General features: G+C 44.0%; 1 protein-coding gene across 3 annotated transcripts in view; it reads left to right on the top strand.

Annotated features, from left to right (window-relative positions):
- prkcab (protein kinase C, alpha, b) overlaps positions 1-25,806 on the top strand; it is a 311,791-nt gene that overhangs the window by 166,626 nt on the left and 119,359 nt on the right. For all 3 annotated transcript variants that reach the window (XM_041216608.1, XM_041216607.1, XM_041216609.1), the window contains one exon: positions 24,300-24,411. In XM_041216608.1, coding sequence (XP_041072542.1) covers positions 24,300-24,411 — 112 coding nt within the window. The remainder of the gene's footprint in view (positions 1-24,299; positions 24,412-25,806) is intronic.

The following is a 25,806-nucleotide window of genomic DNA, read 5'->3' as shown; positions in this document are numbered from 1 at the left end:
GATGCTAGTTTGGAACCAGCAACTTTGGAGCATGTCCATTCAATACACTTTTGTTTTCCTGACATTTTTTTTCTCCCTTCACTGACGCCCCACTTTCCCCTTTACTGTCCTGCGTTCCCCCTTGTCTCCCTCGCCCATGCCCTCTGACCCCCCCCCCCATATGAGTGAGCCCACACGCTCTTACTTTCTCTCAACCGCTCTCTCTTGTAAGTGGGTAGTGATGAGAACTAGAATACTCACCAATTTTTTTCTCCTCTCTGCGCACTGGAAGCTAAAGGTGATAGCAGGAATCCCCATCACCATCTCATTTTTGGGGTTCACAAAAGATCACGAGCTCCGACTGGCACAGTCCAGACATTGAACTGAGGCATGCTCTGTTTATGTCCAGAGTTACTGAGAGTGCAGGGAGAAATTGGAGGGAGTTAAATACTTAATAACGTCCTCACATGCTGGATGATGCAGTGAGTGTTGTTAATATTTAGTTATTTCCTTGCCCATTGAAGAGTATTTAACACCTCAGTCACTAACTAAACCGTCCGGCTGAGACGGAGGAAGGGAGTGGTGATGACCATTGTTTATGAAGCAGATGCTGCCAATAGGCATCTCTCAAACATTCTGTCCTCACTGTCAGGCATCTGCCTGCCTGCCTTTTGTGATCTGCTGACAGGGCTGATGAGAGTCCAGTCTAAACACACTTTTCTGAAGGTGCATTCACATTATGAACCAATCACCCCTGTGTTTCTAATCTTGTGAGGTCTCCCATTTCAAGAATTATTGGTTTCATTTATGAATAGTGTCGGGAAAACACACAAGAGTTTGTTTGAAATACACCACTTGGAGGAGTGGGTGGGGGGGGGTTTATGGTTAATCAGCAATCAATAGCACCCTGAATTATGACAATGTAATTATTATATTGCTCCCCTCCTCCTGCTCTCTAAAGGGTAAATAAAGAGAAACTGTTTCCAGTGGCGGAAGGGTCAAAAATCAGAGGGAACAAATTTAAGGCAATTGATAAAAGAATCTGAGGCCACATGAGGACAAACATTTCATTGCAACAAGTGGTTAGGATTTGGAATGCACTGCCTGAGAAGGTAGTGGTTAGGATTTGGAATGCACTGCCTGAGAAGGTAATGGAGACAGCTTGAAGAGTAACCTTCAAAAGGGAATTGGTTGACCACTTGAAGGGGAATGAAGTTGAAGCAATATGGGGAGAAAGCCGAGAAGTGGGAGTAACTGGATCGCTCTTTGAAGAAGCTGGAATAGACTCAATGTGCTGGATGTCCTCCTTCTGTCCTGTATGGTTCTGTGATTCTGAGATGCCAACCTATACTTGGTGTCCATCTTCTATAGAGAACAGGCAGGGAAGGGGGTGCAGCACAGCCAAACCCCATTCTGCTGTCATCACCTCTCCAACTCGATCTAGTGAAGCCTGATTGTGCGCCCTCTAAGACACGTATATTCTTCCTCGTGTAAGGAGACCAAAACAGTCCACGGTACTCCAGGTGCTTTTTCAAAGTTCTATATTATTGTGGCAAGTCTTCCTCGCTCTTATACTCCAAACCGCTTGCGATAAAGGTTAACACATCATTTGTCTTCCTTGCCACTCCTGTACGGGGGAGTTTCTCCCTGGTTTGCTGGGCAATATTCATTCCTCAATCAACATCACACAAAAAAAAGATTACTGGGTCATTATCACATTGCTGTTTGTGGGATCTTGCAATGCACAAATTGGCTGCCGTGTTTCCTACATTATAATAGTGACTGTGTTTCATAGATTTGTTGGCTATAAAGCGCCTTCGGACATGCTGACGGCATGACAGGCGCTGGATGAATCCAAATCTTTCTTTGTGTTGCCTGAGATCGTGTGAACTAACTGATTTAACAGCAACTTGCTTTTAATCTTGGAAAAGGTCCTGATGTTTTTCGCTGGTATGAAGTCAGGAACGAGATGTAGAGCTGGAGTTTTTGGGGAGTTGGACTTCTTTAGGTGGGTGAGAGATAGCAAAGCAGGTAGGCTTCAGGGAGAGAGATCGAAAGTGTTGATGGCTATCAGATAGATGATTAACACTGGTAGTGACTGAAGTAACAGATAGTTAGAAGCAGCCAGTCACTTGTAGTCCTTTCTGCTCTGAATTATTTATCGGGTGTTGATTGCTATTTTTCATTTTCTTTAAATAATTCATAGGCACATTACAAAGGACCAGTTGTTAAACAGTAAACGGCTACTGTTCTGTTATTAAACCAAGGCGAACATCCAGCTCATTGTGTAAACCTAGTCGTCCTCGCTCGAGTGATCACCAGTAGACACCAAACAACAACTTGCATTTATATAGCACCCTTTACAAAATAAAATGCTCCAAGGTGCTTTACAGGAGCAAGTCGTCCTCGTTCGAGTGATCACCAGTAGACACCAAACAACAACTTGCATTTATATAGCACCCTTAACAAAATAAAATGCTCCAAGGTGCTTTACAGGAGCAATCAGTGAAAATTTCACAGAGCCAAATGTAGACATTTGGAGGGGTGACCAAAAGCTTGGTCAAAGAGGTAGGTTTTAAGGAGCATCTTAAAGGGTGAGAGAAAGACAGAGGCTTTTATGTAGGATTATATAGGATATATGGCACAGAAACAGAGCATTCAGCTCAGCCAGTCCATGTTGGTGTTTTTGCTGCACTCGAGCCTCCTCCCATCTTTCCTCATCTAAATTCATCATTGTAACATTCTATTCCCTTCTCCCTCGGGGGAACTTGTCTAATTTCCCCTTAAATGTATCTATACTATTCACTTCAACTACTCCCTGTGGTTGTGAGTTCCACATTCTCACCACTCTCTGAGTAAAGAAGTTTTCCCTGAATTCCCTATTGGATTTCTTGGTGACTATCTTATACTGACAGCCTCTAGTTATGCTCTTCTCCACAAGAGGAAACATTCTTTATCCACTCTATCAAAACCGTTCATCATGTTAAATAACCCCTCAGCCTTATTTTTTTCAAGAAGAAAGTGACATAGCCTGTCAATCCGTTGTTGATATACATACCCACACACTGATTTACATACCCACACACTGATTTACATACCCACACACTGATTTACATACCCACACACTGATTTACATGCCCGAACACTGGTTTACGTGCCCACACAGATTTACACGCCCACACGCTGATTTACACACCCACACGCTGATTTACACACCCACACGCTGATATACATACCCACACAGATTTACATGCCCACACGCTGATATACACACCCACACGCTGATATACACACCCACACGCTGATATACACACCCACTCGCTGATATACACACCCACACGCTGATGTACACACCCACACGCTGATGTACACACCCACACGCTGATGTACACACCCACACGCTGATGTACACACCCACACGCTGATTTACATACCCACACGCTGATTTACATACGCACACAGATTTACACGCCCACACGCTGATATACACACCCACACACTGATATACACACCCACACGCTGATATACACACCCACACGCTGATATACACACCCACACACTGATATACATACCCACATGCTGATTTACATACACACACAGATTTACATGCCCACATGCTGATTTACACACCCACACGCTGATATGCACACCCACACGCTGATGTACATACCCACACGCTGATGTACATACCCACACGCTGATTTACATAAGCACACAGATTTACATAAGCACACAGATTTACATAAGCACACAGATTTACATGCCCACATGCTGATATACATACCCACATGCTGATATACATACCCACATGCTGATATACATACCCACATGCTGATTTACATACCCACATGCTGATTTACATACCCACACGCTGATTTACATACCCACACGCTGATTTACATACCCACACGCTGATTTACATAAGCACACAGATTTACATGCCCACACGCTGACTTACTTACCCACACGCTGACTTACTTACCCACACGCTGACTTACTTACCCACACGCTGATATACATACCCACACGCTGATATACATACCCACACGCTGATATACATACCCACACGCTGATGTAACCACACACTGATTTACATGCCCACATGCTGATTTACACACCCACACGCTGATATGCACACCCACACGCTGATGTACATACCCACACGCTGATTTACATAAGCACACAGATTTACATAAGCACACAGATTTACATAAGCACACAGATTTACATGCCCACATGCTGATATACATACCCACATGCTGATATACATACCCACATGCTGATATACATACCCACATGCTGATTTACATACCCACATGCTGATTTACATACCCACACGCTGATTTACATACCCACACGCTGATTTACATAAGCACACAGATTTACATGCCCACACGCTGACTTACTTACCCACACGCTGACTTACTTACCCACACGCTGACTTACTTACCCACACGCTGATATACATACCCACACGCTGATATACATACCCACACGCTGATATACATACCCACACGCTGATATACATACCCACACGCTGATGTAACCACACACTGATTTACATACCCCGATCTCATACTGATATCAACTTTGTAAATCTTCTCTGTTTAGGGAGGGGATCCAGAACTTTGGGCCCAGGGGTAGCTGGAGACATGGCCACCAAAACTGGAGTGATGGAAATTGGGGATGTGCATGAGGCCAGAATTGGAGAAATGCATGAGAAATGCTGCTGAGTTTGACAACCCTGCTAGACGCTACAACGTACAGTCAGCGCTAACCCAGCATTAAAGAGCTCGGATGCTCAATGTTATTTAATCTTTGGGGGTCTGTCCCAATTTGTTGACACCCCATATCCCCATTCCAGGAGGGGAACATTGGACTGTGATTGGGGAGAGAGACGATGTTACAGACATGAGGATGAGGTGGATTGAATTATTATTGCTGCTTCTCTCTTTTGCCTGTGACTGCAGTAGCTTTAATTTCTAATTAAATTTGTTTCCCTTCGTCGAAAAGGGCCATGGTCTGTTTCCCAAACCCTAGTTGATGAGGCCCAATGTTAAAAACAGCCCCACAGCAAATTCCTTAAGGTGAAACAAAGCTAGGATTTATTAACACATTCAAAAGCTGAGGGGCGGATTGTGACTCACATTAACACTCACAAGCATACAAGGTAGAAAGGCAGAGACAGAAAGGGAAAGAAGTTACAAATTGCGAGTTAATAAAAAAAAATCAAACGGTATTGGCATTACTTCGCATGAATAGAGTGCAGAGTCAATGTCCAATGAAGGCTCTTTCAGTTGACTTTGTTTGGCAGATTTCCTCATCTTTTTTCCTAGAAGTTCAGTTGCAGGTTGAGGCAATTGAAGATGCAGCAGAGTATTCTTGCATTCTGGGAATTAGTTCACTTTCTAGGCGAAATGCAGGATTCTTTCTGGAGGTCTGCCTTTGAGAGAGACAAAGGTCAGAGGCAGGCTGCTAGCCTGGAGTCCCACTTTTCTCTTCTGAGGTTAAATAGCAACTGAAGACAGAATCCAGAAGCCGTATAATTAAAGCAATTCAAACAGCTCAAGCGTCGGTCACATGACATGGGTGGTTTCGGGTCAAGCCATTCAGTTAACGATGTATTTTAAGGACCCTCGTTAAAACCTATTGTATTTTGAAGAGATAACTGTGGAACCATTAGCACAAAGTTGGATATGAGGAGTCACAACAGCTCTGCCTTTGTCCAGAACTGACTGGAGCAGACATCTCTCATTTACTAGTCATTTGTATTGGCTTGGCTGGAATGTTCAAACAATGCAAAGGGTGTCACATTCCAGGAAGTTGATGAGTTAGCCTTTGTCCATTTTTCTAAAGAACAGAATTTAAACAAGAGAATATGAAAGAGAAACAATTTTTAAAGATTCTTTTCACGCTTCCTAGGCATGACAGTTGTTAAAATAAATACACAGGTTACTGTTCACAAAGACGTTATTTCCTCTGGTGGAGTGAGTCCGGATCAAGGGGGCAGAACCTTGACATTAAAGTTGAGCCATTCAGGGATGATGTCATGAAGCATATCTTCACACAAATGGTAGTGGGAATCTGGTACTCTCTCCCCCTAAAACATGTTGAGACTGGGGGTCAATTTGGGGTGGCTAGGTAATTGTATTCAGGAATATGGGGTTAAAGCAATTACGTTACAGATGAGCCATGATCTAACTGGATTGCAAAGCACACTCAAAGGGCTTAATGGCTCACTCCCAGTCTTATGTTCAATATTAGAACAGCACAGGGAGTAGGGGCTTGTTAAGTGTTTGTACAAGAACAGTATCATTTGTATTTTCTACCTTTTGACTTAGTGTCCTGAGCTCCTGGGGGAAAGGGTTGGGGGTTGTAGGGTGGGAGGGACGTGATTGCAGGGGCATGTTGGGGAGGAAACCTTTAGTTTTTTCCTGTCTCCTTCCCAAAGGCCCTGCTTTTTCTAGGATGCAGCTCTATAGCCACTAGGAGTTTTCAGTAGCTCATCCACTGGCCAGACTGCATGCAAGATTGAATATCAGCAGGCTATTTAGCCACAAAAGGCATCACAGCCCAAGCCAATCCTTTACTCACCCAGAATCCAAACATGTCCACTTACTGTATAGGACTGCTACTGATCAGGAATGGGAGCCTTCCTTCATTACCCCAGCCCTCCCCAAGTTAGGGCTCCATGCGTACTACACCATGTGTGAGTACATAGATTCTCGGCCCTCTCTGTGCATAGGCTTCTGAATTACAGCCCATTGGAGAAACGATTGCTTCACTTGGACAGCATTTTCAGCTCAGTGGTTAGTGTAAGTCTTTACGTAAATCTGTTCATGAACCTCCGCAGTGACGTGGGTGAGAATGATGTATAAACTATCTTGTGATTGTACATGGATCTGTGTGTACATGTGAAATGATCCAGAGCACCAGAACCCAGACCTGAGTGATGATTCAGACTGCAGTGTTACTATGATGTTAATGTACGCTTCCAAATCCCTCATTTCAACTGTTATGTTGATGAAGGGATGTCTGACACTCCTGAGGCACCTCACAACTAGTGAGTGCGGAGACTTGTTAGATGGTCCTCAGCAAAGCCGCTGATGATGGAGGTTAGCAGCATAGCTTGAACTGCTCTCATGGGTGAGAATGTGATGGTGAATCGCATATTCTTTTATAATCATGACTCAGCTATTATCTTGGGAAACTCCCGAACGTCAAATGGCCAAAGTAGATAGAAAATACAGAGCCCGCGTGGATGGAGCCCACACAGACAGAGCCCACGTGGACAGGGCACCCACCAATAGAGCCTGCATGGACAGAGCCTGTGCTGATGGAGCGCACATGGGCAGAGCCTGCACAGATAGAGCTCTGCCAATGGAGTCTACACGGACAGCCCACACAGCTGGAGCCCATGCTAACAACAGCCCATGCCAACAGGGCCTGTGCTATCGGAACCCTCACAAGCAGATATTTATGCTTTGGACTGGTTGAACACAAAATTCAGCCTATTCCCAAACTGATAATACTCAGGCATGTAGTGACAGTCAGTACTGTGAGAATGGAGATCCTCAGATGGAACACTCTCGGGGATTTCATTCCACAATTCAGGACACAGTGATTTCAGGGATCGTCATTTTCAGACAGTTCAGAGTGTAATCTCAGGGATTGTAATTATCAGGAGCGATGGCAGAGTGTTTTTTCCAGCCACGGTTTTGGATTCAATCACTGGTTTATTGTGTTGGAGTTTTCAGTCTGGGCTGTTGAGACTGCCCTCAATAAACATAAATCTTAGTTTATGGGAGACAGCATGAATACACATCACTTTCTGTTACCTTGGGGGTAAAGTAGGGATGGGATATGGTCTTAATTCTGTGCTTCTTTTTGTGCCACTGTCATACCTTCAATTCAAATCAAATAGTTCAGGATTTTATTGTGCCTGCAAATGGTGATTTAATACACTGTGATTTATAATTGTGTTGATTTTGAAACTTTCCTTCTGAAATACTAATTCATCACCGTCATTGTTAGTGTGCTCAAACTCCAGGTCACCAGGAGGATCGAGAGTTGATTTGAATATCCGCAGTTCCGTACAATTCTCCCCACCATTGCAGTGATGCTCACAGTGCTCTGCACCCTGAGGTTATTGAGCCCTGTACTAGAGAGTGCATGGACTGTCTGCAGGCAGGTTCTGTGGCTCTCTCAAACCACGTTTAACCCAGAACAGGCTAAGTGCCTCCTGTATCAGAGTAGGGGCAGCATAGGAATGCAGGAGGAGGCCATTCAGCCCATCGAGCCTAGTCATCCATTCAATGCATTTTTCCCACACTATCCCTGTATTCTTTTATGTCATTGGTATTTAGAAATCTGTCAATCTCTGCTTTAAACATAGTCAACAACCAAGCTTCCACAGCCCTCTGCGGTAGAAAATTCCAAAGATTCACAAGGTCCTAAGTGGCTTCCTCTTATTTTGAAATTGTATCCCCTGGTTCTAGACTCCCCAACCAGGGGAAACATCTTACCTGCATCTACCCTGTTTCCCTGCCTATCGCTTTAAGTATTTTATAGATTTCAATGAGATCACCTCTCATTCTTTGAAACTCTAGAGAATACAGGCCCAGTTTCTCCAATCTCTCTTCATAGGACAGTCATGCCATTCTGGGAACAAGTCTGGTGAACCTTCATTGCAGTCCCTCTATGGAAATAATATCCTTCCCAAGGTAAGGAGGCCAAAACTGCACACAGTACTCCAGGTGTGGTCTAACCAAGGTTCTATACAATTGAAGCAAGACTTTGCCACTCCTGTACTCAAATCCTCTTGCGATAAAGGCTAACATTCTATTAGCCTTCCTAACTGCTTGCTGCATGTTAGCTTTCAGTGACTTATTGACGAGGACACCCAGGTCCCTTTGTACATCTACATTTTCTAATCTCCCACCATTGAAGAAGTACTCTGCACATCTGGTCCACTTTGCATCTCTCTCACAACGCACATTCCCACCCAGCTTTGTGTCATCTGCAAACTTGGAAATATTACATTTGGTCCCCACATCCAAATCATTGATATAGATTGTCAACAACTGACATCCAAGTACTGATCCTTGTGGTACCCCACCAGTCACAGCCTGCCAACATGAGAATGACCCATTTTGTCCGACTTTCTGTTTGTTAACCAACCCTTGGAGGAAGCACTGAAAGTGGCAAGGGGCAAAATGTATTCTGGGTGGGGGACTTCAATGTCCATCATCAAGAGTGGCTCAGTAGCACTACTGCTAACCACTGCAGTCCATGTGGTGTAGGTACACACAAACCGCTGTTAGAGAGGGAGTTCCAGAATTTTGACTCAGCGACAGTGAAGGAATGGTAATATATTTCCAAGTCAGGATGGTGAATGGCTTGGAGGGGAACTTACAGGTGGCGGCATTCCTACCTGTCTGTTGCCCCCATCCTTCAAGATGGTAGTAGTCGTGGGTTTGGAAGGTGCTGTCTAAGCAGCCTTGGTGAATTCCTGTAGTGCATCTTGTAGGTGGCACACACTGCTGCTACTGTGCGCCTGTGGTGGAGGGAGTGAACCTTTGCAGATGGGGTGCCAATCAAACTTTGTCCTGGATGGTATCGAGCTTCTTGAGTGTTGTGGGAACTGCAGTCATCCAAGCAAGTGAGGAGTATTCCATCATACTCCTGACCTGTGCCTTGTAGATGATGGACAGGCTTTGGGGAGTCAGGAGGTGAGATACTCACCACAGGATTCCTAGCCTCTGATGTGCCCTTGTAGCTGCAGTATTTAAATGGCTAGTCCATACAAACATAGGAAATGGGAACAGAAGTAGGCAATTTAGCCCCTCCAGCCTGCCCTACCATACAGTAAGATCATGGCTGACCTGTTTGTGTTTCAAATTCCACATTCCCATCGACTTCCAATAATCTTTGATTCCCTTGCCTAACCAGAATTTATCTACCTCTGCCTTAAAAATATTCTATGACCCCACCTTCGGCGGCAGCGAGTTCCAAAGGCCCACAACCCTCTGTGAGAACAAATTTCTCCTCATCTCTGTCCTAAAAGGGCAACCTCTAATTTTAAAACAGTGCCCCCTAGTTCTGGACTCACCCACAAGAGGAAGTATCCTTTCCATGTCCACCTTGTCAGTACCGCTCAGGATCTTATATACTTCAATCAAGTCACCCCTCCCTCTTCCGAACTCCATTGGAAACAAGCCTAGCCTGTCTAACCTTTCCTCATAAGACAATCAGTTCAATTTCTGGTCAATGGTAACCTCCCCAGGATGTTGACAGTGGGGGATTAAGTGATGGTAATGCCATTGAATGTGAAGGGGCAATGGTTAGATTCTCTCTTGTTGGAGATGGTCATTGCTTGGTGCGAATGTTACTTGCCACTTGTCAGCCAAGCCTGAATATTATCCAGGTCTTGCTGCATTTGAACATGGACTGCTTCAATATCTGAGGAGTTGTGAATGGTGCTGAACATTGTGCAATCATCAGCGAACATCCCCACTTCTGACCTTATGATGGAAGGAAGGTCATTGATGAAGCAGCTGAAGATAGCTGGGCCAAGGACACTACCCTGAGGAACTCCTGCAGTGATGTCCTGGAACTGAGATGACTGACCTCCAACAACCACAACCTTTGTGCTAGGTATGACTCCAACCAGGATACCAGTGGAGAGTTTTCCGCCCACCCCAATTCCCATTGACTCCAGTTTTGCAAGGGTTCCTGGATGCCACACTTGGACTTTTCACTTTGGGTTTTTGTGCCTTGAAGGAATGTATAGTTGCTGTAAACAATGTAATAATTCTTTAAAGGCTATCCATTGCCTATGTACCGTCATATCTTTTAATGTATTTTCCCAATCCACCTCAGCCAATTTGCCCCTATACCTTTATAATTCCCTTTGTTCAAATTCAATATCCTGGCTCTAAATTGAACCACCTCACTTTCAAACAAAATGTAAAATTCTATCATAATATGGTCACTCAACCCTCTTTACAACAAGATTATTAATTAGCCCTTTCTTGTTACATAATACTAGAGCCAGCTTCCTCTGGTCCCACCTAAACTCAAAGGACTTTTGGCTCCGGTCCCACCATGACAGGGCTGGAAAATTCCAGCCTAGGTCTAAAATAGCCTCGTCTCTTGTCAGCCCCTCAAAATACTGCTCTAGAAAACCACCCCTAATACACCCCAGAAACTTGCCTTCCACCAAATTAGTGCTCAGCAGGTTTACCCGGTCAATATGCAGATTGAAGTTACCCATGATTATTGTATTACGCATGCTACAGGCTTGTCTAATCTCCTGATTGATACTATGCCACACTAACACTATTGTTTCGTGGAATGTTTGCTGTTCTTTGCTGTTCCTTATCTCCAGCCAAACAGATTCTGTATTTTGTTCTTCCAATCTGAGATCGTCCCTTACTTGTGTATTGATCCCAACCCTCATTATCAAGGGAATTACAGCAGGGAGTTGTCCCTTTCAGTAAATAGGAAAAACCAAACCAGAAGCTGAAAGAAAGAATCACTTGTGCAGGGGCAGCCTTGCCCTGTGATGTTAGTCAGAACTCTCTCCAGTCTGAGGTGCTAAATATAGATGAGGGACAGAGGCTTTTCTGACAGGAACACTCTAACTCTGACTCACAGGGTTTGAGCACCTTTGGGTCTGTGACAGGCATCCAAAAAAAAAACCCTGTGTGTATAGCAGGCTTGGTAGTGTCTGAGTGAAGAGAGAAATTGATTGTGTGTATGTGTGTGAGGGAAAAAGGGAGAGAGAGAGGAAATGGCCTTGAAGTGTGTGTGTGTGTGTGTGTGTGTGTGTGTGTGTGTGTGTGTGTGTGTGTGTGTGTGTGTGTGACAGAGAGAGAGATACAGTATTGATTGTGTGAGAAATAGGCCTGATAGAGTGATTGTGAGAGAGAGAGAACTAAGGAGAGAGAGAGCGAGAGCTTGCTTGTGTGTGTGCACACTGCACGTGTGTGTCGTTAATTTGAGGCAAGAGCTGAAAACCAGTTATTGCTGTAAAGTGAGTCATGTTGCTGAAGCTTTTGGTCTTGCATTCATCGTTGACCTCAATCAGCACTGTTTTCTCCTGTGGTATAAACAGCAATGATCATTTGAAATTTGGCATTCCTGTATTTGCCTTGATGAGTGCGAGACGAAAATCTTCAGCGGGGAGGTGATGGTGTAGTGGTATTGTCACTGGGCTAGTAATCCAGAGACCCAGGGTAATGCTCTGGGGACCCGGGTTTGAATCCTGCCACGGCAGATGGTGGAATTTGAATTCAATAAAAATCTGGAAATAATAATCTAATGATGACCCTGAAACAATTGCCAATTGTTGTTAAAACCCATCTGGTTCACTAATGTCCTTTAGGGAAGGAAATCTGCTGGCCTTACCTGGTCTGCACTCCAGAACCACAGCAATGGTTGATTCTTAACTGTCTTCTGAACGAGGGCAATTAGGGATGGGCAATAAATGCTGGCCTAGCCAGCGATGCCCACATCTCATGAATGAATAAAAAAAAGTCTCTTTTCATCAATATTCATGTTCTGTGACTGTTTAAAACCAGTTCTTCACTTACTGCTTCTCAACTATCGGAGCTCTCCAGCAGGATCTTTTTTTAAATGATGGGTGAAGAATGGGCGTAAGAAGCTGCCGGTGTTTATCAACTGGCCAGTTGTGGCTTCAGAGAGCTGCCTGAATGAAATCTTAATAAAGGTGAACATCACAGAAGTCTCACTCCAGAGGCTTGAGCACAAAATCTCGGCTGGAACACCGGTGTAGTACTGAGGGAGTGATGCACTGTCTGAGGAACATCTTTTGAATGAGATATTAAAACCAAGGCCCTGTCTGCTTTCTCATGTGTGCTTAAGAAATCCCATAGCAGCTACATGAAATATAGTCACTTTTGTAATATGGGAAACACAGCAGCCAATTTGTGCGCAGCAAGCTCTCATAACAGCAATATGATGATGACTCAATAATTTATTTCTCTAGTGGCTTGGCCAATATTTATCCCTCAACCAACATTAAAAACAGAACCTCGGATCCTTAACATATTTCTGTTCATGGGAGCTTTAAATGTGTAAATTGGCTGCTGCATTTTCTACATTACGACAGTAACTATACCACAACTATACTACATTACTTGTAAAGTACTTTGGACATTCTGAGGTCATGAAAGTATTATACAAATGCAAGTTTTTTCCTCCTATAATAATTTGACCATTGCTGTTCCAGCAGGAGTTCTAGCAGAAGAGACTGATCTCTCTGAGGGAGCATCACCCACTGCTGTGCTCCAGCACCCTCTGGTGGTCATTATTAGAGCAGCCCACAGCACTGGAAGTGCAGGCATGCAGGATGGAAAATGATTACATTTGAAAAGAGAAGACCATGACATCAGCATCAGTGCTGCAATTATCCCCAGTGCCCCTGAGTGATTCCTGCTCCACATCCCTCAACCACCAACAAAACTTATGTACATTGGCATTTGTAGGATCTTACTGTGCATAAATTTCCTTATACTACATTAGTGGCTACACCATATAGATACATTTCTTGCTTCCTGATCATTAGTGACCTGCATGTGTGGTGTACACTCAATTGGATGAGCTCCTTATGGCTTCACCTTGCCCCCACCCCCGCTTATTTCTGTAACCTCCTCCAGCCCTACAACCTTCCGTGTGTATCCTCCATTTTCATCATTCTAGCCTTGGTAGCCGTGTGTTAAAGTTACTGTTCATACATTGAGGAAAGGATGAACCTGAAGCCAGGCTTCTCCTTAATCCAGGTTTATTCCCAGTATAAAAGCACGGTTCCTCTTGCTTCCTGCTACACTCAGTGTGAACTGATTTTTATAGACTTGCTGTAATTCCCTAATCTATCCCCAATTGGTGACAGCTGCTGTCAATTACAAGCATATAACGTGCACTCCATTGCAGCCTGATTCCAACATTAACACCGTGTCTTCAGCTGCCTGGACCATAAGCCCTGGAATTCTCTCCCTAAATCTCTCTGCTCTTTTAAGATAGTCAAAGAGGCAGAATTTAAGGACTGTATTTTTTGGTCACTTGTCGCAATATCTTGGTTTCAATTTTTTTTTTTGGCTGATTCCATTTCACTGAAGTGATTTGGATGGATTTTATAACATTAGCGGTGCCTTATAAATGCAAGTTGTTGTTGAAGGCTGCAAAGGAAAGCCAACACTATTGAGTGAATTTTAATGCCTAATCTGTTCCAGTCATCTTTCAGTAGTGTTGTTATATTAATAGTGGCTGTCATTTTTAATGTGATGCATGTTTAGAATCTGCATTTGTCAGGAAATGTATTTTCTCCCCTTTCAGTTCTTGAAATATTAGCTACAGACTCCTCATTGCTGAAGTACTTGCAGGTGGGGAGAGTATTGCAAGTGGTTTGATTAATGCTTCCTGACTCCCAGAAAATGAGCATTGCTTGCCCACTGCCTGCTTCAGCGATGCTGCCTCTCTCTGATTTACAATGTTCCAGCGATTGAGAAGCACATTTTAATACCAATCCTGAAATAGAAGTGTTGAGGAGCCCCACCAGCTGCTTCACACACGACAAGGATCAAGCAGCCTCTTCCGTGTGTCCTTTTCACTTCTTGAAACTCACACTGTACAGGTTTTAATTATTTTTTTGAATGAATTGTTAATCATGTAAGGAAACAGGGAGTGTGAATCATAGAATGATACCAAACAAAAGGAGGCTATTTGGCCCATCGCACCTCTGGTGGATCTCTGAACCATTTAAGGAAAGCAGCAAGCACAATATTACACAACACTAAAGAAATTTGGCAGAAGTATGTCTTTGTTCTGCAGCATTATAAATCAGCCTAGTGGTAGGTGTGATCTGTGGATCCAGTCACAAGAGATTTATTTTCTGTCTGTTTTGTGACATTGAATGAGATGAAGTTGTTGGGAGCTTTTCTGTCCTTTTGATAGCACTGATGGAGCTGTCCCAGTGCATTATTGCCAGCACTGTCTGAAACACAGGGATATCAGCAGGTCTCTCTGTCTGGAACAGAAACAGTCACAGAGGGAGGGACAGGAGAAAATGACTGAGAAATGTACACAGAGTGATGGACTTGGGAGAATGAACCAGAGATCTGCATGGGAAGGAGGAGGAACAAGGATCATTGAGAATGAAAGAGAACTATTCGTAGAGTGGAGGGAGCAGTGCAACCACAGGTGACTGAGAACTCTGCACAGTCACAGGAGGGTCCAAAGGAAGTCAGGAATGAGGCGGGGTTGTGAAGTTGGGGGTGGGGAAAGTGGAGGATGTCAAGGGGTGGGGGGGTGGGCAAACTGGAGCAAGTCAGGGGGGTGGAGGGACTGGAGGAAGTTGGGGGGAGAGGGAAGGGAGTGGAGGAAGTCGAAGGAGGAGGGACTGGAGGATGTCGAAGGGGAAGGGAGGGGCTGGAGGATGTCGGAGGGGGTAGGGAGGCAGGGACTGGAGGAAGTTGGAGGGGGAGGGGAGGGACTGGAGGAAGTCGGGGCACTGGAGGAAGCGGAGCGAGAGATTGGAGGAGGTCTGGGGGAGGAAGTCAAGGAAAAGGAGTTAGGCTGGGAGTGGGAGGATGGGGGGGCAGAGTTTGGGGGAGGTCGAGGGAGGGGATCTCCAGTGGAAAGAGGTTGGCTGTAAGGGGACAGAAAGGAGAGCTGACTGGGAGAGGGCATCAATGTTGGGCAGGGTGGTGGGTGGGTTGAGGGGAGACCTAATCGTGATATAGAAAGCAGTAAAAGAATTTTATAGATTAGCTTCACCAAAACAGTTTCTTCCAGAGAGGAACCTAGAACAACTGAAAACAACCTGAAAATTAGAGCCAAATCATTTAAGAGGGAATGTCACAGCCGATGGTAAATGCTGAGTTGTTCAATTCCCAGAGGGGATACTTGAAACAGCTGTCACAACTAATTTTCAATTTGTATTAATTTCAAGATGTGTGCCTTGAATTCAGTAGTAATAAGGCCACCGAGTCTTATAGGTTATTATAAAACTAAATTAAACATTTATTAATAAGAGAAATGATTTTAAATATATACATAGGTCTACAAATTGCTAATATGATAAATTCTAAATCCTCTAATCTATCTAACTCCCAGTTACACTTTCATTAAGGCAACAGTAAGATGCATAGATTTTAAAAGACCCAGGCAAAGAAACATGATACCCAGAATATGTTGAATTCAAAGTGAGTTTTCTTCATTTCAGCAGCTTGAGGCATATATGCTGAAGGCTTTTTCACACTTGTAAGATCTTAAAAATGCCTACTCTTACACACAGCCTTTGCTCCTTTATACATATTTTCCCCTTTGAATGCAAATCCGTTGTTTCACTGCGTCTTTGGACTTTATCTTCCTGATAAGAAAAACCTCTCAGCACTAAGTTTTACCAGTAATCTTTGGGAAAAATAAACACACTGTTTCTAAACTTCACTTGGATTGGTGATACATTTCACTCCCTCCTTTGAAAACAATCTAGTCTGGTTTATTTCAAAATGCAAATGTTCCCTTGACACCTATGTTTCTAAACTTCCCCATTTTTACCTAATTAACATTTCAAACCTGACCTCTCTTCTTAGATCAAAGCACCCAGACTAATTCAATTAAGTCTCTCTCTCTCGCACACACAGATATATATATATATATATATATGTATATAGACACATAGACATGTCCCATTATTACTGTATTTTACAGTAAATTCCAATAATATTATGAGAATTATTATATCTTCCTGACAAGTCAGGGAGCACTTTTCACATAAACAGGCATGGAAACCTGGAACATTCAGCCCAGCTGGGTCAATTTTCAAGACTGAATCAGCCGGGTTTTAAATCTCCTGTTCCTATGTTTGTGTGATTACAATTACAGCTAACACTTGGCCTAAATAGCCAAGTGGTTATGGTACTGGGTTTGTAACCCCAAGATCAAGAGTTCAAATCTCACTATGGCAAACTATGAAACAATGTAACCTCATCCGTATAAACAGATAGAAACGTGTTTGTACTCGAAAGAGTTACAATTACTGCTGAATGAGAGAGGATTCTCTTTTCTTCTGCTGACAGTAGTTTTAATGGTTGAAGTAGGATCGCCATGATTAAATATCTGTCAGTTTCCAACTTGCCAATGCCTCACCCACCTCCCCATTCCGATAAGACAAACATGAAGTTCTGCAGTCACCACTGTGCTCCTGTTGGCAACTTCAGAGTATAGCATTGTGTAATTGTGTGTGTGTATGCACATGGGGCTTGTGTGTCCATGTGTGTATAATTCCCCATGCCCTAAACCTTTTTGCCTCTTCACTTCTTCACCTCTCCTCCTTTCTGACACTAAAGCATTCCACTTTGACCACATTTTTGACCACCTGCTCTAATGTCTTCTCCGTTGTGTTAGTGTCAGTGTTTAATCTGATAACTCACCTGTGAAGCACATTGGGAAGTTTTACTATGTTCAAAACGCTATATAAATGCATGCAATTGTTGTTGGCTGTCCTTTTCGGTCAGGGATGAGGGAGTTCCTGCACCCAGCCATGCCCCTGTCACCCAGTGCTGGGAATCCCCCTATACACTGACAACCATCTCAGAATGATGTCATTAAATCCCTCTTGTCTTCATTGCCTGGCTCCTCAAGGAGAAAGTGTGAGATGTTACCATGGTAACATGTTTCATTTAGCTTACAGTAGCAGTCAATCTGATGGATAGGGTTAATGGAGGCTTGTGTGTATGAGGCAGTATCTCAGTGCACTGACTGTTCACAGAATCATACAGTGCAGAAGAGGCTCTTCAACCCACTGAGTCTGCACTGACACGTGAGAAACACTTGACCTACTTACCTAATCCCATTTACCAGCACTTGGCCCATAGCCTTGAATGTTATGATGTGCCAAGTGCTCATCCAGGTACGTTTTAAAGGATGTGAGGCAACCCGCCTCCACCGCCCTCCCAGGCAGCGCATTCCAGACCGTCACCACCCTCTGGGTAAAAAAGTTTTTCCTCACATCCCCCTAAACCTCCTGCCCCTCGCCTTGAACTTGTGTTCCTCGTGACTGACCCTTCAACTAAGGGGAACAGCTGCTCCCTATCCACCCTGTCCATGCCCCTCGTAATCTTGTACACCTCGATCAGGTCGCCCCTCAGTCTTCTCTGCTCCAGTGAAAACAACCCAAGTCCATCCAACCTCTCTTCATATCTTAAATGTTTCATCCCAGGCACTCTCCTAGTGAATCTCCTCTGCACCCCCTCCAGTGTAATCACATCCTTCCTATAATGTGACGACCAGAACTGCACACAGTACTCCAGCTGTGGCCTCACCAAGGTTCTATACAACTCCAACATGACCTCCCTACTTTTGTAATCTATGCCTTGATTGATAAAGGCAAGTGTCCTATATGCCTTTTTCACCACCCCACTAACATGCCCCTCTGCCTCCAGAGATCTATGGGCACACACGCCAAGGTCCCTTTGTTCCTCAGAACATCCTGGTGTCATGCTGTTCATTGAATATTTCCTTGTCAAATTACTTCATCCAAGGTGTATCACCTCACACTTTTCAGGGTTAAATTCCATCTGCCACTTATCTGCCCATTTGACCATCCCGTCTATATCTTCCTGTAGCCCAAGACACTCAACCTCACTGTTAACCACCCAGAAAATCTTTGTGTCATCCACAAACTTACTAATCCTACCCCCCACATAGTCATCTATGTCGTTTATATAAATGACAAATAATAGGGGGCCGAGCACAGATCCCTGTGATACACCACTGGGTACTGGCTTCCAGTCACTGAATCATCCTTCTGTCATCACCCTCTGTCTCCTACAACTACGCTAATTTTGAATCCACCTTATCAAATTACCCTGTATCCCATGTGCATTTGCCTTCTTTATAAGTCTCCCATGTGGGACCTTGTCAAAGGCTTTGCTGAAATCCATATAAACTACATCCACTGCACTCCCCTCATCTACACACCTGGTCACCTCCTCAAAAAATTCAATCAAATTTGTTAGGCATGACCTCCCTCTGACAAAGCCATGCTGACTATCCCTGATTAAATCTTGCCTCTCCAAGTGGAGATAGATTCTCTCCTTCAGAATTTTCTCCAATAGTTTCCCTACCACTGATGTGAGACTCACTGGCCTGTAGTTCCCTGGCTTATCTCTACAACCCTTCTTAAATAGCGGAACCCCATTAGCTGCCCTCCAGTCCTCTGGCACCTCCCCTATGGCCAGAGAGGAATTAAAAATTTGGGTCAGAGTCCTTGTGATCTCCTCCCTTGCCTCCCTCAGCAGTCTGGGACACAAATCATCCAGACCTGGAGATTTGTCCACTTTTAAGCCTGCCAACGCCTCCAATACCTTGTCACTCCCTATATCAATTTGCTCAAGAACCTCGCAGTCTCTCTCCCTGAGTTCGATACCTTCATCCTCATTCTCTTGGGTGAAGACGGATGTGAAGTATTCTTTCAACACTTACCGATGACATCTGGCTCCACCCATAGATTGCCCCCGTGGTCCCTTATGGGCCCTATTCTTTCCCTGGTTATCCTCTTCCCATTGATATACTTATAGAATATCTTTTGGGATTTTCCCTACTTTTACCAGCCAGAGCTTTCTCATATCCCCTCTGTTAAAAGCCTCTCTTTTCCTTCTCATCGTATCGTGTTGCCACGGTGAATGTTGTTAGAATGATGGAATTGTGCTAGGCTCACTCTTGGACAGTTCTACAGTTTTGCTAACTGCTCACCTTGCGATAATCCAAGTTATTGGACAGCCATTTGCTTGCTTCTGATCAGTGGCAGATACTTTTTGGTCATCTTGCCCTGCATCTGCCCTCAAACACACTTCATTTTGCTACATCCAAACCCTCCTTAAAACCTGCCTCTTATTCCTGCTCAGCCCTGAACCACCCCAACCCAAAGCATCAGACACTTTAGGACGTTGCGCTGGATGAAAGGAGATTGTATAACCTGTGAGTTAAGCTCACTGGCCTCCACAGGCCGGAATTTAACATTGAAAATCCAGAGCATCTTAAAATTCGAGCCAGGGCCAGGCAATTACCAAGGGAAATCAGGAGGAACTGGTTCAGACAAACGGTATTGGAAATCTGGAGCTTGCCCTCCCCAAAAGAATGCAGGGGTTCAATTTAAATTTTCAGAACTGAATTTGATTGGCTTTCTCCATGTCCCTCGATATCCTTTCCCAACAAAAATCCATCATCTCTGTGCTCATTGACCTATGTTTGTTCCCGGTGAAGCAACAACTTGACTTTAATTTCAAAGTCCTCCATGGCCTTGCCCCCTCCCTGTAACCTCCAGTCCCACAACCCTGTGCTCCTCTAATTCTGCCCCCTTGAGCATCCCCAATTTTAATCGCTCCACCATTGGCGGCCTTACATTCAGTTGCCTAGGCCCCAAGCTCTGGAATTCTCTCCCTGCACCTCACCACCTCACTTTCCACCTTTCAGACAATTCTAAGAATCCAGCTGCCCGATGAAGAGTCGTACGGACTCAAAACGTTAACTCTGTTTCCCTCTCCACAGATGCTGCCAGAGCTGCTGAGCTGTTTCCAGTGTTTTCTGTTTTTATTTCGGATTTCAAGCATCCACAGTATTTTGCTTTTCTCTCAAAATCTACCTTTTTGACCAAGCTTTCGGTCATCTGACATCATCTCCTTGCGATGTTGTTTTATAACGCCCCTGTGAAGCGTCTTGGGACATTTCATCATGTTAAAGGTGTTATATAAATATAAGTTGTTGTTGTAAAGACGGGGAAATAAAGTTTTAGGTACATTTCGGCCACTGTGTCGTTGGTGCTGCAGGTTCAAAGGGCTGAAAGGCCTTCCCCCTGTTCCTATCCTTGTCAGAGGCACCATTAAGGTCAGCGGGTGATGGGTGTGAGGAGAGGCAAGCTGATCCAGTTCTGCTGTTCCTCCCCAACCGGCTGACATTACCGGACTCTGGGAATGGTGACTTCCTGATTCCCACATTCTGGAGAGAAGCAGCTTCTGGATTCCGCCTGGAGTTTCCGCTTGGTCCAGAAGGGCCGAGATCAGGAGGTTAAGGACCCATCAGGAGGATAGGTTGGGGTCACTCACCTCACAGACCCTTCACATGGCGGGCTGTAACCATGCGAACTCGGGAAGGGTCACGCCTTATCTGACGAGGCCCAAAACATTTTAATCATCAGAGGGTGGGGAATGAATTGACTGGACCTTGGGGGGATGGATTGTTGAAAGCTGCAACAGAAGTGAGCTGCTAAGCCGGTCTCTGCTGTCTGGATCATAACCTTGGTTGAGAGGCTTTCATTTTTATATATCATAAAAAGAACAATGGAATTCTAACTGTGGAGGAGAAAAAGGCTCCAGACGAAGCATTAAAATACACTCACCTTTGTTCCAAAAATGACTCAACCTTTTGAGTTTGCTGCGTCAGGTGGAGGAGCACAAATTTAGATTGTGTTGTGTTGTTTTGTTAACGTTTACATTGAATTTATCATCGCACCAGCACAATACTGAGGGAACTAATACAGTGACTACTAGAGTTTTTGGCATCAATAATAGGTTATTCCCATGGCAACTCGGTGACGGGGGAAAAAACACTCACGCACAAAAAAAGCCCCAAAGTAAGGCCTAATCAACTTGAGTGAGACAGCTGTGTTAATGGAATATGTGACATGTTTAGTGCTGTATAAATCAGACTTTGCTTGTGTGAGTTTCATGGTAATTGATGAAGTTGAGAAATATCCTTAGAATACACCTCGAGATTACACCAACCTTCTTAAAGGGGCTGCGCACCATCGTCACCTATGATTTTATTTGTTTCAATTTTCCCTCGAGGCCTTGACTCTAGCTGGGATACAGTTTCAAAGAGGCAGTCACTCTCCTACTCCACCCTCTTCACATGTTATACTACATACTAAGTGCAAAACTACAAACAACTCCCTTCCTAACAGCACTGTGGGTGTACCTACACCATATGGACTGCAGCAGTTCAAGGAGGCAACTTACCACCACCTTCTCAAGGGTAATTAGGGATGGGCAACAAATGCTGGTCTAGCCAGCAACACCCACCCTGTGAAAGATTGAAAAGGACAACACAACAAGCACAAAACTACAGTCAGATTGTATCCCGTTCCTGACCAATTGGGAATAATATCTTGACCAGCTCTCGAATAGATATCAAGACTGGACCCTGAGGGGAAAGTGGAATCTGAATTCCTGCACACTCTGATACACAGCCTCGGACATCTTTTAAGATCTTATGAACCCTTAAGACTTGTTTGTTCCTGGAGACATCAGCCCAGTTTCCATAGCTCCTGTAGCTCTTGCTATCCTTTTCTTCCAATCCACACTGATTGGCAGTGTAATAATTCACCCTGCTTTAGATCGAGAATCCTGCCTCCATCCCTCTGCAGTTCAGCAGCTACATCACAAACCCTGCACTCGGTTTCAGTCATGGCTTCATGCATACTCATGGGTACCTTTAATGAAATAAATAATTGCCTTTGGAATAATGTTGAGTGTGAATCCCAGAGGCTACCATTTAGATTGGTGCTGAGGAGATTACTATAGGGTGTACAGCTTTTGTGTAATGCACTAACCATTTGGTCCTTTCCCATCCAACTGTTGGCATGGATTTGGGTCATGAGCCATTGGACTTTGCACTCATCTCCCATCATTATGCACGCGCTGTACAGCCCTGCCTTCCCAACACCCCTGCCCCTGGGTGTTAGGAACTTGCATTTACATAGCACTTTGTACAGCCTCAAAAAGTCCCAAAGCACTTTACAACCAATGAAGTACTCATGAAAATGTGGTCACTGTTGTAATTTAGGAACCAATTTGTGCACACACTGCAAGCTCCCAAAACCAATTAAACAGCTTCAAAGGTGTTGGTTAAGGATTAGAACAACACCACTGATCATCTCCTAATAGTGTTTTGGGATCTTTTACATCAAAGTGAGATCGCATCAAGGGAGCCTCTCAAGATTTAACATCTCATCGGGAAGATGCATTCTGGCAGTGGAACGCATTCTCTGCACTGGCAGTGTTGTGATCACGTCCCTGGAATGGGACTTGGACCCCCACAGCACCTGTCGCAGAGGTGACAGTCTCTTTGGAAGGTGCAGATCTCGGAGACTGACCCCAAGTGACCTTACTGCAATCAGCACCCATATTGCGTGAATTTGACTTGTTTAGTCTGGTTAGCTGTCGAAGTCAGATTCTAAATCTAAATCCAACTATTCTCATTTGAAATGTTTCTTGCTGTATAATCACGTAGATGAGATGAGGGTTTGACGCAGCTTGGGACAGATGGGTATATATTATTCAGGTCTCTATTTATTCCAAAGTGCAGTATTTAGTTGTTTCAGAATTTCCTATTATCTTGTCAGCAGTATCATTTATGTTAAAGGTGTGTATGTGTTTGGATGTGTTTGTTTCTGAAACGAGTGCTGGAAATTGGAACTAAAACACAAATTGCAATAAATGCACAACAGGTCAGTCCTCAGGAGAAATATGGGTGGCTTGAGAGAATCAGTCTTTCTCTTCTAAATCTGGATTTACCAGATCTGGCTTGGCCATAGACAACCTGGATTGACTAAACCGAGAGTGACCACTCCCAACCCAGACAGACCAAACCTGGAATAACCATTCCCAGCCCAGGCTGATCAAAGCTGGAGTGACCATTCCCGGCCCAAACTGGCCAAACCTGGAGTGACCATTCCCGGCCCAAACTGACCAAATGTGGAGTGACCACTCCTGACCCAGACTGACTGAACCCCGAGTAACCACTCCCAACCCAGTCAGACCATGTCCAGAGTGACCACTTCTGACCCAGACTGACCAGTGTGCCTCCTGGCCTGGTTAACACCAGACCTGTGAGATCACCGAGGTTTTCTGAATTCTGGTTAACATGCTAGATTCACGTTGCATATTCTGCCAAACAATGCAATTTTGATGATGAATGGATCAGGTCACTTGGAGATCAATTGCAAAGTCCTGAATTGGAGCTAGAATTGTTGGAAAAGATGATGAGAGGGCAGGGTTACTGTATGGCCCTGCTCCCCTCACTGTAACATGGAGTTTGCGCCATCAGATCAAGTGAAGGGACTGCAGCCTCTTTTTGTTCTGACTACCCGTCTTATGTGAATTCATGGAGGAGGAGGAGGAGTGAGGGTCACCTTGCGGGAATTATGAATGTGATAAGGATCTTTGCGAAAACTGAAGATCATTTTTTTTAAAATGAAGAACTAAAACCTGCCTTTTTCTTCCTGCTTTTATTTCTAGGACCCAAGGAGCAAACATAAATTTAAAATCCACACTTATGGCAGCCCAACCTTCTGTGATCACTGTGGCTCACTGCTGTATGGTCTCATTCACCAAGGGATGAAATGTGACAGTGAGTTTCCTCTTAGTATTTCTGTAAGTCCTTGAAAAGAAAGCAGAGACGTGTAGAGTTTGTTTACTGGGGGTACTTTAGGATAAATTGCAGTAAACAGAACACTTGTATATAGAACTTTATCATAAAAATATAATAATTTTCATAATATGATTGTGATTTATTGTAAAGGTAGGTTAATAGTGGTGTTTGGATTAGTTACTCTGTGTGGAAGTGTGTATGCAGGGGTTTTAATTGCATTGGAGACAACTGGTCTGGAGCTTTTGAGTTACCAAAAGGGAATCTAGGTTTGAAATGCTAAATACATAAACATGGCTGAAGTTTTAGAATGTGAGTTGTGAGGACCGTTTGCATTTTTAGATAAATTAGGTTAGTTTGAATTTCAAAGAGATGGTAAGATGTTACACCTAGCCATAGGAAGCTAAGCCAAACAGTGTGTTTATTTTTCCCAAAGGTTACTGATAATATGAGTACTATAAAAGATTTATATTATGAGAAAAGTAAAGTTGCAAAGACATATTAGAACAGTGGAATTTACATTAAAAATGGAGAAACATATTTAAATGGAGAAAGACTAAAGAATGCTGCAGCACAGAAGGATTTGGGGGTCCTCGTGCATGAATCCCAAAAAGATAGTGTACAAGTTCAGCAGGTAATAGGGAAGGCAAATGGAATGTTGGCCTTTATTTCAAAAGGGAATGGAGTATAAAAATAGGGATATTTGGATTTCCAGCATCCGCAGTTTTTTGTTTTTATAAAAATAGGGAAGTCTTGCTAAAACCATACAAGACACTAGTTAGACCACACCTACAATACTAAGGAAAGTTATACTGGCATTGGAGGCAGTCCAGAGAAGGTTCACTAGGTTGATCCCGGGTTTGGAGGGATTTTCTTATGAGGAGAGGTTGAGTAGGTTGGGCCTGTACTCATTGGAATTTAGAAGAAAGAGGGGTGACCTTATTGAAACATGTAAGATTCTTAGGGGGCTTGACAGAGTAGATGCTGAAAGGATGTTTCCCCTTGTGGGAGACTCTAGGACCAGAGGGCAAAATCTCAGAGTAAGCCGGCGCCCATTTAAAACAGATGAGGAGGAATTTCTTCTCTCAGTGGGTAGTGAATCTGTGGAATTCTTTACTGCAGAGGACTGTAGAGGCTGGGTCATTAAGTATATTCAAGGCTGAGATAGACAGATTTTTAATCAGTAAGGGAATCAAGGATTATGGGGAAAAAGCAGGGAAGTGGAGCTTGAGGATTATCAGATCAGCCATGATCTCATTGAACAGCAAAGCAGACTTGATGGGCTGAATGGCCTATTTCTGCTCCTATGTCTTATGGTCTAAACATGTATGAAGGAGATGAGGTTATGTGTAAGGGAGAAGGCATTCTAAGATCTAA

This window comes from Carcharodon carcharias, chromosome 22, assembly GCF_017639515.1.
Source record: "Carcharodon carcharias isolate sCarCar2 chromosome 22, sCarCar2.pri, whole genome shotgun sequence".
Classification (NCBI taxonomy): domain Eukaryota; kingdom Metazoa; phylum Chordata; class Chondrichthyes; order Lamniformes; family Lamnidae; genus Carcharodon; species Carcharodon carcharias.
The sequence above is the reverse complement of the archived record's forward strand: the minus strand, read 5'-3'. Positions and strand labels throughout refer to the sequence as shown.